Here is an 18,303-nt window from a genome sequence, read left to right on the forward strand (position 1 = left end):
TGCCCTGGAGCCAAAAAAAATTCCACTCATATATATTGCAAAAAAATATATCACTATAAACTTGAGATGTGATTTATATTATATAGGTGAAGTTGATTCTTAGGGATAATGCAAAACTAATAAACCCAACCGAGGGAGTAAGTAATCACCCTTTGTTGTTATACACGCATGTCATGTTTAATTGATTGCATGCGGCTAGTACTTTGCTCGACCTAGAACTAGATAAATTCTATGACATCACTAAGTTTTATGTGCAATTCATGTGCACTGAGAAAAATATGTGTAATTGCACACATATGTGCAATTCTCATGTGCATGAATCACGATACAAATTTAACGGTACTAGAGTCGACTTAGAACTAATTTAATTGTGATCGACTAGAACTAGCAAAAGGGATATGATTAGTCAGAATAGAAGAAAAGTGTCCCAATAAAACATACATCAAATGTGAAAGCCCTAACCTGCAATACTGCAACCTAATCTGAAAGAATGTAACAGTGGGAGTAGGGATATGACACTAGAACTTTATCTTCACACAATCTTGTGAGCCCCAGTGCTCGCTTTGTTCCCCGGCAAACTGGACCTGCTTCTTGCACAGTGTGCAATAGCTGGCTTGGCACGACCAGCAGAAAATATATTTATCATCATCCTGAATGCATATGGCCACCGGTTAGATGCAATAGAGGCAAACTGGTGATCTGTAATGTGGAACAGAATGTTCCAGTCTGAAAAATGATGTGGTTCATTACCTTATAAATTTTTTGACGGCATTTTGGACATTTTATGGTACTGCCTACAGGTTGTTTTTCAGTACGTACGCGATTTCTTGTTTCTAACTGTTCCAGCAGCTTGCGATCTGTTGTGTCTTTTTCTTTATGATGAAAGAGGTCACATCTCCCGCTGCAGTTTGTTAAAACATGCATGCATAAAGATAAGTAAGCCTAGATTATGAACCTTTGTCTTTATTTATATAAAAGACCCTGCATAGTTCAGACTGCCAACCTGAAATGGGCATAGCCAGCGATGATAGCCTTGCCACAGCGGAAGCAGAATGTCTGACCACAGCTGCTACACACAACTTTGTTGCATCCGTCAGTTTTGCTGATGGTCATTTGACATTTTGGACATGATCTAGCATTGCTGTAAAGCAGTTTTACACTAATCATGTCCTCCACCATCCCCTGTGTGGCCATCTTGCCTGATGCCTGCAAAGATAAAATTGAAGACGACAGATGTTCAGTAACCTGAAGTTATATTTCAGCAGTCAATATGACATGTAATGCCCCCAAGGAGGTGCCAAAAGCGTATGACACTCTACGAAGATCTATGAGAGATTTGCAGATCAAATGCATATTGGATATTTGAAAGATTTGGAAAGAAAACAACAGATATTTTATGAAGGTACACCGACCCCGACTACGAAAGTGAGGACCAATTGCGCGGTATAACAACAGATGCAAGTTTCAAACATACAACATTAAAGATTTTAGATGTATTTCTACCTGCTGCCGCTGGAGCTTTTCTTCCAGAGTTAGACACAACTTTCCTGGATGGCGTGGGTCCTTGCACACCGAACAGAAAACAAAACAACATTTTGGGCATTGCGCATTGCTATCCTCGTCCTCCAAGCAACTGATTGCACACCTTGGACACTGGACCACGTCTGACATTGAGTCCAATGCCTTCTCAAGAGTAAGCTTATCCCAACGCTCAAATTCTTCCTTGCCCAGAAGCCTCTTTAGCAAATACGGCGGAATAGAAACATTGCACTTAGTATCAGGGCATACCAACTGAAAGAAAGTACCATCCTTCACATGCATCCTGCATAAGGTCTCCATGCACTTGACACAGAACAAGTGCTCGCACGGAAGCTTGATGAAGTTTGAACCTGATTTTTCCAAATGAAAGTTAGTCTACAAGGAGGATAAAATTCCATGGGCCCAATTGAATTTCCTAATATGCTTAATTAGAAGCCAGACGGTTCTTATACTATCTACTGTGAGCTATGAAAATTTTAACCGCAGATTGGTACCACCGTGGGACAGTTCAAGAAGAGCTAGCACAGCGTGGAATAGATGCCATAGAACAAGTGGTATTCTTCCAAGGAAGACCCAATAAAAGAAAATAATAACTTTTTTAAACATTAGGCATTACGCCCAGCTTTAAATTAATAAAGCCACCAACGGCCAGAAAATAATAACTAGGCATGCTCATTATTTGGCACTACTGCAGAACAGAAAAGAAGTCAAAAAAGAAAAAAAAAACTTACCTTTGCTCTGGTTAAGGCAAATCATGCACATGTGGAGATCCTCAAGAAAAACTTGATGACACTTCCTACTATTGTAACTGAGCATCAAAGGGATCACAGACTCCAATGAGAGACTTCTAGAGATTGCACGGCTATCTCCTTTGTGCTTAGGAATATCTGGACCTAATGTTATTTTGTTGTCGAACCCGAGGTGTGGCAAAGAAGAAGTGTGTATCCACTCAATCCATCGGTACACAACTTCTTCCCCCGGCAGGTCTGCCCAAACGGTGTCAAGCATCTCACAGAGCTGAGAAACACTAGGCCCGTCCATCCATTTAGCGGTGACCGTAAAATATGGGGGCTCTTTGCTTGGATAGGACTGCGGGAGCAAGCATGTCAATATTAGAGGGGGTAGGTGCTCAAAGCTGCAAGAATAGGAGAAGTCATCCCCTTTATCCTCCTCATGTTGTTCTAGACAATCATCAGGACATCCTCTGTCTTCTCCAATTCTATTGACTGGAGAAAACCTAGCGCACACTTCAGCGGCATTTTGCAATTCGTACCGTATGTAAATCTGGAATTAAAGAAATTTTTAAAAAAAATCATCAAAACAAAGTTTTTATCGCCCAAACAAAACACTGATGGACAGTATAAGTAACCTGAAAATGGCGGAGCGCTCCTTTGTTTTCTAGTACAGCGAGATCGTCCCCGTATATTGCCTCCAGTGCCATCATCTGTAGTGAAGATCAAATGAGGAAGCAAAAATTAGCCATGCTAGTATCGTGAAGTATCAAATTGTACAATGAAGCAACGCTGTTGGCAAACCCTGAAGCGACGCAGTTCGTAATTCCAAAAGCAACGCCATCACAACCTCAAAAAGTCATTTTTTTTCCTTTTTTTTACAGTATATGCGCAACTTATAAGGAAAATTAGCTAAACTTCGTTTCTTAGAAATTGAAATACGAGAATATCCCAGTTTTACAGTAAGTAATCTAATATCCACTCTATGCAGTTTTCAGCAGAACCTTCCAAAATAACAAATCAGACGCAGCGTCACGACCGTACGAATTGAGAAAATGCATTGCAACTTTTCGCTATAGCTCAGATCAAGATCATAGGTAAGATTAGTGATGAAAAATTCCAATTTTGATTTTGGTAGACCGACCTCGTCGTCCTGTCGCAGCAGGTTGTCCCGTATCTCATGCACGCCTCGTTCTCGGCGCAAAGACGGAGTCCCGCGGCAGCCGCGGCCTCCTCCAGCCTCGAGTCCGCCTCAGCCGGCGCGACCCACGGGGAGTCGAGGTGGAGCTCGCCCTCCTCGGCGCCGCCATCAAAGGACACCGGTCCCGCCTCTGCCTCTGCGGCGCGCGATGAGGACGAGGAGGGCGCCTGGGATGACGGTTCCGGGGAGGCGTTGCGGTGGGGTTCGACCGCTCGCGAGGTCGCGGCGGCGACGGAAGCTGCTGCCATGGCGGGAGCTCGGAGTTGCCGTTGTGTCGGGGTCGATCCACGATTCGGGGAGCGGTGTCGATCTTTGTTTCGGTTTTTTCAGCCGATCGTCCCCCGTTGCGTTTGTGTAGGTTTCCTTGGCCCTGTTTGGATGTATACGCAATTATACTTTTAGGTTTGTACCGAGTTGAAAATAAATTCAGTTTGAAAAACTTTATAAAAAAACTCGTGGTACGAGTTTCAACGGCAAGCTATGTACACGGGCGCCAAGGAGTTGGGTGAGCTGGCCCCCAAATCTTACCCGCTACGCTACAGCTGTCACGTCCGCGATTGACTTGGTAATAATTGCGCGCGGGTTTCTTGACTTTCTTCCCACGTTTGTTCCGTTTCGGTGCAATCAAAAGAAAAGAAAAAGAGACTGCGTTACGAAAAAATAGAGAAAGATGGTTGGGTTCAGCCGGCTGGTTCCGCGCACGGCCGATCGATGCATGGAAGGCACTATTTGGATGCCGGCCTCCTTTTTCTTTTTCTTTGTTGAAGCGATACATTTTCGCGGAGTCCTACCACCCTCTCCTTTTTTTTTCTTCTTCGCCCAAACAAATAAATAGCGCGTGCACTCAGAATCGGCAAACAGAGTGCGCGCTATTTAGCATCGCCCTGGTTCGGTCACTGTTTGCTATACTTCTTTTCTTTTCTTTTCTCCCGCAAATAATATCAAAGGAAAAAAAATAATAAGACGCGCTCTTTTGTTTCTTCGCTCGCTCCCTGCACGCTAAACCACAAAATCAAAGGAAAAAAAATAACTACTTACTGTAAACACGGGCACGACGATACAGCGCACAGGTTCCCGTTTCCTTCCTTTTCATCCGTTTGCTTAATCCAATCAATTCATTATTATTACTAGTAAAAATGCCCGTGCGTTGCATCGGGTGGAGCAAATGTTAGAATTTGATTGCATTTTCATTATTATGACAATTGTCGATGGGGAACCAACAAATTATGCGCACATGCAGTTGCCTGGAAGAAGAACCGTCGCATTGGCATCCGTGTCGTCTCTTCGACTTTTGCGTCTCCGTTTATCCGCGCTCAATAAGAAAAGGAAGGGAAGGTCTAAGGGACTTATCCTTATCAATATTTTCTGCTAAGAAATATTTGCTCTATTTCTCACAAGGATGTCAAGACTCGAATAAATATCGTGATCCATGCCCTTTACAAGGCCCGTCTGGATTTTTCTTGCTTGCTTGTTAACATACGGCTTACAATAAATTAACACCGTAGTTATTTTTTTAATCTTTGCTCACTCTTTAGCCTCATTTTTTAATTCCCGCACCCAGGCCTTGTCACCTTCCCTGACTTTCTCTCTCAGTCTCTCCTGTCCTTCCCCTAATCCACTTCTCCTGTTCTCACGTTCATTCCCCTTTCTCTACCATAGCCATGAGTCGTTGACCTCCTCCCTGCTGGGTGTTTCCCTTTATTGTCTGGCCCCCCTTTATCCCCTTTGTGGTAGCTCTATTGAGTGGAAGCTGCTGCTGCAAATCTCCATTAATTTTGTTCGTTTGCTGAAGCAAATTGCCTGGATTAAATCGCCAATAGTTGAGTGCGTGTGGCTGCTTGTCGCTATTTGTGGCTGGAGTCGATTCTCCTGAGTTAATTGTTGGCCTTCTTGACTTGGGCGTGCACGCGTGGTCCTGGAAAGTTTTCGAGGTTGGTTGATGCGGTTGATTGTGGCCTGCCGTGAGGTGGATGTCGCCTTTCTGGAGTTGAAGTTGCTTTCCGTTGAGTCTCGGATTCCTCTCGGCGGCGCAACAGGCGGCACTCGAGGGCCATCTCTATGGAATTTCGGCGTTACTTGCAGTTAGTACTACCGGTATGATCCATTCTTGCCTGCATTCTTTGCTGGTACGTTAGCTTACTTTGTATTGTTGAATGTTAGGCTAGTTCTCATCTATACTTCTATTGTTTTGTTTTTCACTGTAGTTTTTAGTTCTGTCTTGAGGCAGAATATGTGTAAGGTAAAAAAGTGCGCTAAGTAAACTACCGATTTGCTTGATCTGCCCCTAAAATATGGAATGAGTAACTGTATAGCTTTCACGTTTGAGTTGTACTATCTGTGTAGCTCTTTTACTTAGTTTCGCATGATTAAGACACTTTCTGAACTGCAGTATATTGCATTTGGTAAGCAGATTTAAATTCATATACGTACACAATCTCTTGGATGTTATTTTTACAGCTAGTGCACAGTTATTTTGTGTTATAATTGCGAGAAGCAAAAGAATGAAGAACGAGTAAACAAAACACAGGGGAGACAAGTTTTTTAACGTGGAAAAACCCCTCTAATGAGAAGGGGTAAAAAACCACGGGTAATTTTAACTATATCGAATGTGTTCACAGAACCTTACAATAATGGAAGCAAAAAGTAACTTTTGGAAGGTTGCATAACCTATTTATTGAGTACTTCTTTGTACACAATATTCTTTGTGTATGTCTCATTTGTACTGATGTCATTTTTCTTCCTTTTTCTTTTTTTTGTCTCTTTGCTGTCCTTTTTCTTGTTTTCCTTCTTGTTATCTTTCTTCTTCTTGTCCTCCTCTTCATCAATCGTACCTGTTAGTACCTTTATGTTTGCTGTTGCGGTTGCTCTAGAAAGTGCGACATATAGCTGACCATGTGAGAAAACCGGCTCAGGTAGGTAGACGCCTACATTTGGTATTGTCTGTCCTTGTGATTTGTTTATTGTCATCGCGAAGCTTAGTCTGACTGGAAATTGTTTCCTTTTGAAACGGAACGGGAACATGTCGTCATCGAGGGGCATAATGGAATTCGAGGCAAGAAAACTTCGATTTCGAGAATGCTGCCCTAGCACAATCTCTGCATCGATTGCATTTTCTGAAATCCACGCACGACCAACCTTGTGCCATTGCAAAGTCCATTAGCGGGGTCTATGTTCCTGAGTAGTATGATCGGACAGTTAATCTTGAGCTTTAGCAAATGGGGAGGCAGTCCGTTTGGGGTAAGGTTGTTTAGGAATTCTTGTTGATAGTAGCCATATGTGTCTTCTTCCACAGAATCGAAACTGTGGTAGACCATTTCCTCTCCTTGGAATCGTTCAATCATTTTTATGTTTATTCTGTCTACGCTGTCGTTCCTTGTTGCTAAAATTGCTCTTGACGTGATGTATGTTGGATCTTCTAGGGAGGTGCCATCCGTCTTGTAGATATCATCGATTAGTCTATCCAGGCCATTATCATCTGTTTTATTTGGAACACATATAGTTGTAGGTAGAAGTATTTCGCCGTTCTCATTTGTCTCCTCGGTTCCATTTCCAATACGCAGTAGGTATTCTGCGAACCCCGGGTCGTTTTGAGCTCTCATGTTACGCACAAGCTTCATTTGTCTCATGCATTTCCGAGCTCTGACCTGCTTAGTGAAGCATCTACTATTTGTGCTCTTGTACCCTTTCGTACAACAGGGAGCACTTGTCTAAAATCTCCTCCAAATACGACCGTTTTGCCACCAAATGGTAGATCTGGTCTGTCCATTATGTCTCTCATGCTTCTGTCTAACGCCTCAAGCTGCGTGCCTCTTAGTCATAGATGCTTCGTCCCATATTATTAGCGATGCCGCTTGTAGTAGCTTCGCTGTCCCGCTTTGTTTGGTGAATCCACAAATAGCTCCATCGTTTGTTCTTAGTGGAATCTTGAACCTTGAGTGTGCTGTCCTCCCTCCAGGGCATTATGGAAGCGGCAACACCGGAGGTGGCCGTTGCTAGTGCAATCTTTCCTTGTTCGCGTACCGTTGCTAGGAGAGCCCTGTAAAGGAATGTTTTCTGTGCCTCTGGCCCATCGACGAAGAATATGCCTCCTTTTTGACTGTCCATCGTTGCTAGGATTTCGTCGTAGGCCGCCCTCTGCTCTTTGTTTAGGTTCTTATGTAAAGATTTGTCCTCGGGGTTTACCTCTATAGACGACTCCTCGGTCATCTCCCTAGGTATGTCATCTGTTGTGTCATGCTGCTCGTCGATCTCAGGCAGAGGAAACGACCGGATGTCTTTCCCCATTGACTGCAGCATGTCTCTGATATTTTTGAGTACCATCTGTTGGACCGTGTGCTTGCATTTGTAGTTTCTGCTGTAGTCTTCAGACATTGCCTCGAGGTGATTGTTCCAGAGTCCACGGACGTCGTTGGTTTCGCAAAACACCAAGATTGTCGCAAATAGCCTTCGAAGGGACGATGGCATCTGAAACAACTCCGCTTCTGTCATGCAGTCATCTAGTGTGTTGTCTGCCTCAATGAGCCCTCTTGTTTCTGCAGCTTGACGGAAGTTTTGCATTACTTCTCCATCGACTGTCTTTAGGGCTTCATAGCTTGTGGCGCTGTCACGTTGTTTAGGAGTACTCGGAGATAGTATCGTTCTCCTTCAGCCGGATGTGCTGCGACGATCCTGCCAACCTGTAGCAAACTTTTCCGTTTCCTCTTTTGCCAAAATTTTCCTGTTTTTTGCCAAGTATAATGCTCTGGGAAGTCCTTGTATAGAATGCCTCGGGCTTCCTCATTTAAGTTGTTTGCCTCAAAGTATGCTGTCAACATTGACCTATCTGTTCCATCACGGCTGATAACGTTGTCGATATCTTCTTTGGCATTATATGAGACCATGTGCATATTTTCGAGATGTAGCTGCAGTTGTAGAACAGGTGGGTTCATTTTGCTTAGTTCGAAGCCATATATTCTCCAGAGTGCTTCTGGAGGTGTCACCCACCGTGCATCTCTGTACTGTCTTATCTCGTCAATATCGGCTTCGTTTTCTTTTTCAGTCACAGATATAGATGCCCGGTCATGTCCTTTGTAAATGTACTTGTACAGGTACTTAACGGCTTTAATGCTTGAGCATATCTCAACATTTATGTGGCAGTTGAACATCCTCAATAGGTAGGGGTTGTAAGGGACGACTCACCTGTTATCTAGCGTGCACTTACGGACAGTTTCGGTCCTGCCGTCTTGGCGTCTCCTATACACTGGGTATGAGTCCTTGCCTTGAATTGTATTTTCATTAAATGGCTTCGGATAATTGTTCTTGCATGTTTTGCGATTCTTTGTGCATGGACAGTTTCTGTTTAGTGCACCGCAAGGACCATGCATCATATGCTTGATGACCATTTTGTATAGCTCTGGATATTTGTGCTTGTTAGGTAGTTCCGCGGAGATGATTTTGTCATATTGCTCTGGACTCGTGTACTTGTATTTTCCGGTCATGATTAGCAGGAAGTGAGCATGTGGTAGTCCTCTTTTTTGGAACTCCACAACATAGGTATATGCCATCACCTTACCAAGAATGCTCTTCTCAAATAGTTGCTTCTTCATCTCTTCTAGTTTAGCCCTGAAAACACGGACTACGATATCTGGGCGATCTTGTGGTGTTTGCCCACGCTCCAGCTCACGTGTAATTTCTTCCCAGTTGGGGTTGCAGGTCATTGTGAGGAATATGTCTGGCTTTCCATATTTTCTAACTAAAGCCATTGCATCTAGATTCCTGCGTAGTTTATCTCGCGGACCTCCGATAAATGATGACGCGAGGATTGTTCGTTTCCCAACCGCGTTTCCGTCTTGTTCTCCTGCCTGAATGCTATCCAGAAGTCCTTTGTATAGGTCTGCCCTTAGTTCTTTCTGATGATGAAACATGTATTCCAGTCTGGAGCTCTCAATTTTGATGTATGTATCTACAACAAACTGTTGGAGCAGCCGTCCGCCGTATAATATAGGGTTGAATATGTTTGGTCGCGTATGCAATTTATAGCAATAGTATTCTTTCATGGTTACCCACTGGCTATTGGTTGCATCTGTTCAAAGCATTTGGAAATAAAAGGTTAGTTGCATTTGCAGGAGTGTACCATATATCAATACTGAAATTTGTAAATGGTAATATGTGAAATATTAACCTGGGTCATCGTCATCATCACCATCGTTATCTTCTGCAGCGGACCTTCTCACATTTCCCTTTTTTTTTGGCTCCTTCTTTATCTTTCGATGCCAACCCAGTTCACCTCTTGGAAAGAATAGAGGATACGATAGCGGATCATAACACCCATAGTATGATTTAATGGTCTGTATATCACTATTGTTCCCATGTAGTACTACATTCTTGTCAAAATTATTTCCTCCTTCACTTCCTTCGACCCACACTGCAGCTACCTCTGAAGTGATAGGTGCGTTGTATGTTCTCTGGTCCAATCTGTGGTCAAGGTTTAAGATAAGCCTGTAGTCATCAAGGTTCTCGGCTTGCCCCAAACTCCTAAACTGTTGAGAGTATGGGTTGTCACGTAGAATGCCGGTTATCACGCCGACTACGTGTTTATCTTGCTCGTATGTTTCCTTCCGGCAACGGCGGTACCGATGTTCTAAGCTTGGATCATCGTCATAGAAGTATAGCTCCAGATGTTTTGGATCTGATCTACTGTTAGCAAATGAGTGTATATTGTGATAGATCTGACCATGAGCTCGAAAGGTGTAAATACCAGCCGTTCGTATGTCAGTTGTGTCTCTGTCAAGGTGGCAGTATAGAGTTGTAAATGAGAAATGTCCGTTGAAGAATCTTATATTTTCCCGGAAATATCTTGCATCTGAGTCATTGGTTGTCCAAAGTCTCATGAGTTCAGTTGGTGTCTCTGGATTGGCAAGTTTTATCCGTCCTTTCTTGCAGCATAACCCCACTGCTTCATATTGGAATTTTTTTGCACCGCAGAATTTGCAATTTTCTTCATTCTTGAGCATGTGTGTTCTTTGTGGTATGTTTCTGTAGACGTCGTCATACGGATCAGGGTTGTTATCATCCTCGTCTTCTATGATTTCGATTTCCACTTCTTTTTCCCAATCTTGTTGATCTGCAGCATTAAAAGTTTATTAAAGTTGTACCTTAATGATGCAAATATATTTAATACTGTATGGAGCATACCTTGACCAGAGAATATGTGTTCATCGTCGCTTGTGTCATGTTCAAATATGACTTCATTATTACCTGCACAACAAATTTGGTCGTAGATTATTTCGTGCCCTGTAAGAGTATATATGAAATTGATTTTACCGTGATCATCATCATTGCAGAATGATTGTTCTGCTGCATCCGTGTCTTCGTTTGTTGGACACGCTGAAGAGGGGATATCTGTTTACGGAAGATGGTTAGTTGTCGACACTTCATACTGTATATTTGTGTCCTGTAAGAATATATATGAAATTAATTTTACCCTGATCATCATCATTGCAGAATGATTGTTCTGCTGCATCTCCATCTTTAATTGTTTCTTCTGGCTGCTTTATAGTTTGTATTTCACCGTTGCCCTTTTTCATCATTGATATTATGAGATCGATAGCCTTACCATGTTCATCATCAGTGCTGAATGGTTGTGTTGGCGCATCTCCATCTTTATTGGTCGGACACAATGGATAGTAAATGCCTGTCCATGAAAGTTTGTTAGTTGTACATACCGTATATTGTTTTTGGAATGTCTCGGTACTGTATGAGATTTAAAGTATTACCGTTAATCTTTACTTGTGGCTGGTTTGGTGGTTCTGTGCCATCGTTGTAGCTGTTCATCACGGATGCGTCTTCTTGTGATGATAGCGAAACAGTTTTCCTCTTTTTTGCCGAGAACACTTCATTTCGACGATGTAGCAATGTTTGTCTTTCTCCTGGCGTCACAGACTTTCTTTGTAGCACATTCAAGGTAGATGCACGAACTTCCTCTTCTGTTGGGATATATGCTGGGTTCACCATCGCAATCGATTCTTTGCATGGTGTACTGCGCTTCAATTCCTTTCTGGCGATGATTTGTTCTATTCGAGCCTTCTTTTGCTCTGGCTCCATATTTGCATATCTCTGCCTTTTTTGTTTGCATTTTTTTGTGCTTTGTTCTGCCTCTATATTTGCTTGTTTCTTCGGCTCTTTAATTGTTTTGTTTTGCATATAGGCTTCACGGCGTTGTTTAAGTTTTTCCTGCTTTTCTTCATTTGTCATCCTTGCATACCGCTCTCTGTCTCTTTTCCTTCTTTCTTCCTTAGCATCCATTACTTGAATTTCTGACCCAAATGACTTGCCTGTATGATAGCTTGTATATTGTAAGCATGAAAGTAACATCAAGCAATTTGATAAATGGCTAACAAGTCACCATTACTAATATTTGATTTCAGTTCAATGTACGTTTGGCTAATTAGAACAATTAATATGCAGTAGATCTATGCCAGTTGATATCGAAGATCATGCTATTTTATTCAGCAGGCTTCAGAACTATCCGACTACTAAATCTGTAACGGAGCAAGAAAAGCCAAGTAAGTACCCTCCTGATACAGCTCCCAATTTTTTGCTTCTTGGCCTTATTGAATTCTTGCTTTGGGAAAAGATGAGATTATTGAACGATACATTGAATTTTTGCTCTGGGAAAAGATGAGTTTATTGAACGATACAAACTTTCATCTTGATTTATATTTAACCTATACTGAAACTTGTAAAGCAGAATTCTGAAAATAGCAAAGTCGCTGGAACTTTCATCTCAATTCATGTCTAATCTAACCTATACTTATCCTTGAAAAAGCAATAGAATCTTGGATAGAACAAAGAGGCTGAAACCGAAAGTATTAATGACCTGTCGTCTCGTCTGGGCAAGCGCAGCTGAATCCTTCGGGAGTTTCGACGCACGTACCAGTAACAGAGCACGGGCACTCGACTCCTCTTATTCGTCAATATCTGGCAAAAAAGGGAAACGAAAAACCGTATCTATTGTTCAGTATATCAACTGATCGGGACTCACCTATTTTGGTAGGATAGGACTCGTGATCAGGACTCTCGTAGAGTCCTAGCTAAGTAAGATCAGGACTCTCGTATATTCCTAGCTAAGTAAGTTCAGGACTCTGTATTAAACACGTTTTTTCATATCTATCTCGTTTTTAAACCAAAAATCTTTATCCCTTGTTACATTAGAGTCCTTGCTAAGTAAGATCAGGACTCTCGTAGACTCCTAGCTAAGTAAGATCCTGTATTAAACACGTTTTTTCATATTTATTTCGTTTTTAACCAAAAATCTTTATCCCTTGTTACATTTTTTTCCTTTTATTTTTATCCTTATTTCGGTTGCATTTTTCATATTTGGAATCAACGAACCTGTATTGAAGCACCTGGATTCATCCATGTTAGGCATTCTCAACGTCATCTACAAAATATGCACGATGGATCCGGCGCAACTTGCCCAGAATTTTGAGATGGAGGCGTATTCTTGAAACATGGCAGGGAAGAAAGCATCAGATTATGCGGCAGCTCCAGAACAAATCCTTGCAGAAACATGTCAGGGAAGAAATCATCACATTATGAGTGTGAGAAGGAGAGGTGTTGTGGGGAGGTCGTACGGAGGGAAACCGGTAGGCGCGCAGAGGCGTGGGTTAGGTGAAGGGTGGAAACCCAGTCTTTAGTATTTGTTTGCATTGTTGTCTCATTTGCTTAGCATACAGATGTTGTTATGGGCGTCTTTTCTTTTCGTGCAACGTTCTGTGTTATCCTAGCCTTTAGTTAAAATGCATGTAGTCACGCTGCGCAAATACATGCAATCAACACGCAAGCACATGAAACAGTTACATAATATAAAATTACACGACAAACTCATATATATATATTTATTTATTTGCCTTGTAAGGAATTAATTTTAAAGATAGCATTGTGCCACAATAACTCACTTTGAAGCAAGTTCCATGTTTCGGACAAGAATCAAAACATCGCTACTGGCTAAACCTATGTTGTTCACCGAAAATTTGAAAAAATAAAATATAGGACTGTGGAAGCCTCTAAGTGCGTGGTGACAATTGAGGGGCAACAGCTTGAGACGGAGTTTGAAATGCAGCTTCTTTTAGGTATTGGTTGCCCTTTGATTGTCATGTCTTCAGATTCTGTTGTCTTGGATCTTCCTAATAAAACTGATGAAATCCAGGACACCAGTGTGCATGTTGTCTTGACATTCATTATCCTTCATTGTTAGAAGATTCCCCATAATTTGTTTCCTGAGTTCGTATCCGTCCTGCACATTTATCATTTTTTGTAAGCGAATAAGAAAAACACCATATTTGAAAGAAGAACAATGATTTAAATGCTTATGATATTCACCTTTAAAAATGGCAAATTAACTTTTCCTTCTTCCCATGTGGACATGAAGAGGGTAACAAAAAAACCAGAGAGCTCCCTATATAAATATAGATTAGTAATCATTGACAAAATACATATCGGGCATGCTCAGAACATTAAATACAAAGTATACAGCCTCAGTCTCTTAACAAATGTTACCTTTTATAACCTGAAATACCATGTACTACTTTTTGCTGCCATAGGAAAATATTCTCGTTCCATATAGATCCAGGGCATGCCCTTGACATGGCTTTGGGCAAGTTTTCAGCAATCCATAAAAGTCGGTGCATATATTTTGCGTGTGGGTTGCGCTGGTAGATGGGATCAATAGGAGTAGGGTCCAAAATGTAGACAGTTCTGGTATCTTTGTCCAGTATGAATAGAATAAAATCACGGCCAGATTGTATTGGAATATGAATCTAAAATAGGAAAGATATTAGATGTATCAAAATTATTTTTGTCTAGACACTTATAGGACAATTTCCTTACCGATTTGCATGATGAAACACTATACTTGATACCAGGCCAGCTACGAACGGAATATGCTAGTTGTTCCACATCTAACTTTTTGCGGTAGTCTGGATGTCTTCCAAAATCAGTAATCATCTATGATATTACAAAAAATATGTTTAGAAAGGTCATGAAAAATAATTTAGTATATATGTAGGTAGACACAAAAATATATAGCGTGTGGAAGAGCATACCCAGAATTTTATGTCAAGGTAATGCTTTGTTATGACTCCTCTCCTTTTCTTTACCATTTGGATGTCGTCAAACATAATTTTCCGCACGACCAAGTTGAAACAATCTCGATCCATGGCCAACTCCTCATTCAGCATTTCTTGTATTTTTTGGAGAGTCAAGCTAATGGGATATGGATCAGAGTTTTGTACCCAGACTTTCCTGTAAATCATTATCATAAGGAAAATAAGCTAATGTATGCTGTCAATTGTATTCAATATAATAAATTATACACAATATATTGCTTACTCTAAAGCTTCTGCAGAATTTATTGATTTGATGTAGTTACAAAGTCCACCTACTAACTCATGTAATCTCAAGTTAGAAAGAATAGACATCAGCGACTGGTATTTGTTTTCAGGAGATAATGAGCTCAGTTCTTTTGATTTTTTTTGATCAAATGGAATTTCTGACATTATAACATCACTTGGATCTCCGTCACTTTCTTCACTTTCTTCAACCGATGTAGTCGGTGGTGCCCTGTTGTTTTTCCAGCATAATAGTACTGCTGCTAACTTAAATCTAAAAGAAGTAATAATTTCCTGCAGTTGACCAACAAATATTAGCATACAGAAAATTTAAAAAAGAAGTAAATATGTACATTTATCAAACAATACAGCCATTTACCTGTGTAATTGGATGGGACAGTGTATGTCCGGTCCAATATTCCATAAATTTAAGGAGAAATAGACCACAAGATGAGCTACATAATAATTAGAATAAATATGAATTATCCTCATGAATCACAATATTTCTGATATGGTTATTATTATAAAACATATTTTTCTCTCTGTACCTATCTTTCTGGATCGGGTTTTGGAGCTGTTCTGTAATTTTCCATTTAGTAAAATCGATGTCTTTCCATTTATGACGATCACTCAAAACTTCTTGTCCTTTTAGAATGTTTAGATGGTATTGCAGTCCTTTCAGCTGTAAAATGATTACCAATAAATGTAACGGATCAATTTAATATATTTTACGGAATCATTATAAATGTTAGTGACCTACCGTAAGAATGAGATCAGCTCGACTGTGTTTCCAACACAAGGAGTCGTGTACTTGTATCTCAGACTTGTCAAAATTAACAGAGGCTAAATACCAATGCGAGTTTTTAATGTTTATTGGAAGATGGATCTGTAACAAATATAATGAGTTATTTTAAGACATCTATACTTATTATAATTTAAAAGTCTGATAAACATAAACTTGACAATTATGGATATCAATGTTACCATGTCATGGTCCAGATAGTTTTTGACAACCGTTGTCAAACCGGTAGGTCCACCTATTCCACTTTCACCATCTTGTTTCAATAGCCTGGTAACAAATGGATTCTCAAAATATACTTTAGCCTTATTCTGATTAAGAAGTTGTGCTTGCTCCTTTAAACAACATATGTATGCGCTGATTACCTAAAAATATTAAAATTATAAAAATACATTACTAATGTATATGAATAATCAGAAACAATTTTCTTGTTAGTAATAAGGGTACTTACTTCATCGTCTAGCCATTTGTTTCCATCTAGCAGGCACACCAGATATCGTTGTTTGATATATATATCATCTATCATCACGAGTATATCGTCTTCATTAGAGTATTGTATAACACAATGAGCAGATAAATCCAGATCGGTCAATATATAATCTGAAAAAATAAGAAAAATAAATAAATAAATGCACATTCATATATAATGCTTAATAACATTTGCGTTATATTGGAAAGCATCTCTAACAAAAGTAAAACAAAACAAGTTAAAATTTACCTTGTGGGAGATAATCATATGTTATACTATTAATTATGTGTTTAGTTTCTTGTTGCTTCTCACCATCTTCTGAAAATATTTGCTCATCATCATGTGCTGAAATTGTTTCTTCATTCATCAATTGAGAAACTGGAGACAATGCTGACTGATTTTCTACTTCTGAACTAATTGTTTCTGGACATTCAGAAACCAGAGATGATGTTGAGAATGTAGGTGATTCTGAACACTTTGCTCTTTTGATAGGGTTACCAAGATCGTCATCCGTGGTTGTTTCAATGTTGTAATCTATTTTCTGCCAACACAAGGACTATAATTCAGCAAGTACAAGCATGTTTGTTTCACCGGCAGAAAACTTGTGGAAGCTATGGAAAATTTACCTCCTCATCGATATATTCAGATGATTTTGCTTCCTCTTCCTCACAGGTCTGTCCTATTTTCTGCCAACACAAGGACTATAATTCAGCAAGTACAAGCATGTTTGTTTCACCGGCAGAAAACTTGTAGAAGCCATGGAAAATTTACCTCCTCATCGATATATTCAGATGATTTTGCTTCCTCTTCCTCACAGGTTTGTCCTATTTTCTGCCAACACAAGGACTATAGTTCAGCAAGTACAAGCATGTTTGTTTCACCGGCAGAAAACTTGTAGAAGCTATGGAAAATTTACCTCCTCATCGATATATTCAGATGATTTTGCTTCCTCTTCCTCACAGGTATGTCCTACTCTTTCTATTTCCTCAATTCTCTGCCACAAACAAGCACTGCCAGATTCAATATCTGATGCTATAATGGTAACGGATCATGCATGCTTGTTTCACCGGCAAAAAACTCATAGATGCTATGGAAAAATTACTTACAAGCATGCTTTTTTCAAAGCGTTAGAACGGATCAAGCATTTTTTTCACTGGAAGAAAACTTATAGAAGCTATGGAAAATTTACCTCCTTATTGATTGATTCAGATGATTTTGCTTCCTCACAGATCTGTCCTGCTCTTTCTATTTCCTCAATTGTCTGCAAGAAATAAGCAATCGAAGATTCAGTATCTAATGCTATAACGGATCATGCATGCTTGTTTCATCGGCACAAAACTCTTAGAATATAAGGAAATATTACCTCGTCATCCATAGATTCAAATGATTTTGCTTCCTGGGGGGCCTGTCCTGCTCCTTCCATTACCTTACCTGTTGAGAAGAAAAAATCACTGATTGAGTAATCCAATATACATGCACATGGATTTTTCACCTTCTACTCGAAAGTCATGTAGATGTAGCCAATCTAAACTAACCTCACGCACTAACTTTTACAATCTATGCAATCTCAGGCAGGCGTACCTTGTGGACCACAGCCGGTTGGTGTTCTGTTTAATTCTGCTCAAGAGCGCAACAACAATTGCGAACTCGTGCAGATATCGGACGAAGTCGGTAGAACGGCGGTGTCTAAAGGAATCTCCTGTTGAGGTAGTATTCGAGGGAGTCGAGCAGTATTTATAGCTAACTTTGGCTTGAGGAACGGGCAAAATTGCGTGTACATGCAGGAGAGCAAGAGTTTTCCTCTGGTACGTTGTCGTCGTTTTGTCAGATCCTGAACCTCCTTGATGTGGTGCGATCAAAGGTAGAAGTGGTACGTACGAAACAATAGATGCAGTATGCATACGTCCATCAGCTGACAGCCCATAACGGGCGCTCAGCAGGTGTCTTTTTGGGCTGCTGGAGCTGACAGCCCATAAGGCGCTCAGCAAGGGACGTTTTGGGCTGCTGGAGCCCGGGACAACTACACTACGGAGAGATCAGGCAGAGGACTGTTTGGGCTGCTGGAGCCCAGGACAACCACGCGACGTGAACTATTTTTCGTGCGACGACTGAACGAATCGTTATGTAACATGGGCGGTGGCATTGCTCGTAAATTGAACTGAAAATAAAGGGTAGTTCAAAAACGGACGAAAATT

The 18,303-nt window shown here is 40.7% G+C and overlaps 2 protein-coding genes, 3 long non-coding RNA genes and 1 pseudogene across 5 annotated transcripts in view; 2 read left to right on the plus strand and 4 right to left on the minus strand.

The window, feature by feature from the left end:
• The window catches only part of LOC127336404 (uncharacterized), a 40,677-nt gene that overhangs the window by 12,059 nt on the left and 10,315 nt on the right, over positions 1-18,303 (plus strand). The gene's annotated exons all lie outside the window — the stretch shown is intronic.
• Positions 385-3,734, minus strand: LOC127329468 (uncharacterized; annotated as a pseudogene).
• Positions 4,604-17,935, plus strand: LOC127336406 (uncharacterized). The gene is made up of 3 exons (XR_011752716.1): positions 4,604-5,565; positions 16,601-17,070; positions 17,680-17,935. It is a non-coding gene; the product is annotated as an uncharacterized lncRNA (long non-coding RNA).
• LOC127336403 (uncharacterized) lies at positions 13,365-14,851 on the minus strand. Its single transcript, XM_051363212.1, has 5 exons — positions 14,556-14,851; positions 14,341-14,457; positions 14,011-14,270; positions 13,834-13,909; positions 13,365-13,747 (listed from the first exon to the last, which is right to left on the minus strand). The coding sequence occupies exons 1-5, from the start codon at positions 14,769-14,771 to the stop codon at positions 13,613-13,615; spliced, it is 804 nt and encodes a 267-aa protein (XP_051219172.1). The 5' UTR covers positions 14,772-14,851; the 3' UTR covers positions 13,365-13,612.
• Positions 14,838-16,790, minus strand: LOC127329467 (ubiquitin-like-specific protease 1A). The gene is made up of 8 exons (XM_051355983.2): positions 16,735-16,790; positions 16,358-16,649; positions 16,091-16,239; positions 15,825-16,004; positions 15,601-15,726; positions 15,389-15,522; positions 15,220-15,295; positions 14,838-15,134 (listed from the first exon to the last, which is right to left on the minus strand). The coding sequence occupies exons 2-8, from the start codon at positions 16,473-16,475 to the stop codon at positions 14,838-14,840; spliced, it is 1,080 nt and encodes a 359-aa protein (XP_051211943.2). The 5' UTR covers positions 16,476-16,649; positions 16,735-16,790.
• On the minus strand, positions 17,025-17,643 carry LOC139836174 (uncharacterized). The gene is made up of 3 exons (XR_011752717.1): positions 17,472-17,643; positions 17,298-17,369; positions 17,025-17,102 (listed from the first exon to the last, which is right to left on the minus strand). It is a non-coding gene; the product is annotated as an uncharacterized lncRNA (long non-coding RNA).

The sequence above is a fragment of the Lolium perenne genome, chromosome 2 (genome assembly GCF_019359855.2).
Source record: "Lolium perenne isolate Kyuss_39 chromosome 2, Kyuss_2.0, whole genome shotgun sequence".
Taxonomy (NCBI): domain Eukaryota; kingdom Viridiplantae; phylum Streptophyta; class Magnoliopsida; order Poales; family Poaceae; genus Lolium; species Lolium perenne.

What these genes read in the sequence shown, in the direction of transcription:
- LOC127329467 (XM_051355983.2), bottom strand. Translation starts at nt 16,475, where the DNA reads ATGAATGAAGAAACAATTTCAGCACATGATGATGAGCAAATATTTTCA. An exon ending in ATATGATTATCTCCCACAAG is followed by an intron (nt 16,240 to 16,357) that starts GTAAATTTTAAC and finishes TTATTTTTTCAG; the next exon opens with ATTATATATTGACCGATCTG. An exon ending in ACAAATGGCTAGACGATGAA is followed by an intron (nt 16,005 to 16,090) that starts GTAAGTACCCTT and finishes TAATATTTTTAG; the next exon opens with GTAATCAGCGCATACATATG.
- LOC127336403 (XM_051363212.1), bottom strand. Translation starts at nt 14,771, where the DNA reads ATGATAATGATTTACAGGAAAGTCTGGGTACAAAACTCTGATCCATAT. An exon ending in ACCTTGACATAAAATTCTGG is followed by an intron (nt 14,458 to 14,555) that starts GTATGCTCTTCC and finishes GTAATATCATAG; the next exon opens with ATGATTACTGATTTTGGAAG. An exon ending in GTGTTTCATCATGCAAATCG is followed by an intron (nt 14,271 to 14,340) that starts GTAAGGAAATTG and finishes TTCCTATTTTAG; the next exon opens with ATTCATATTCCAATACAATC.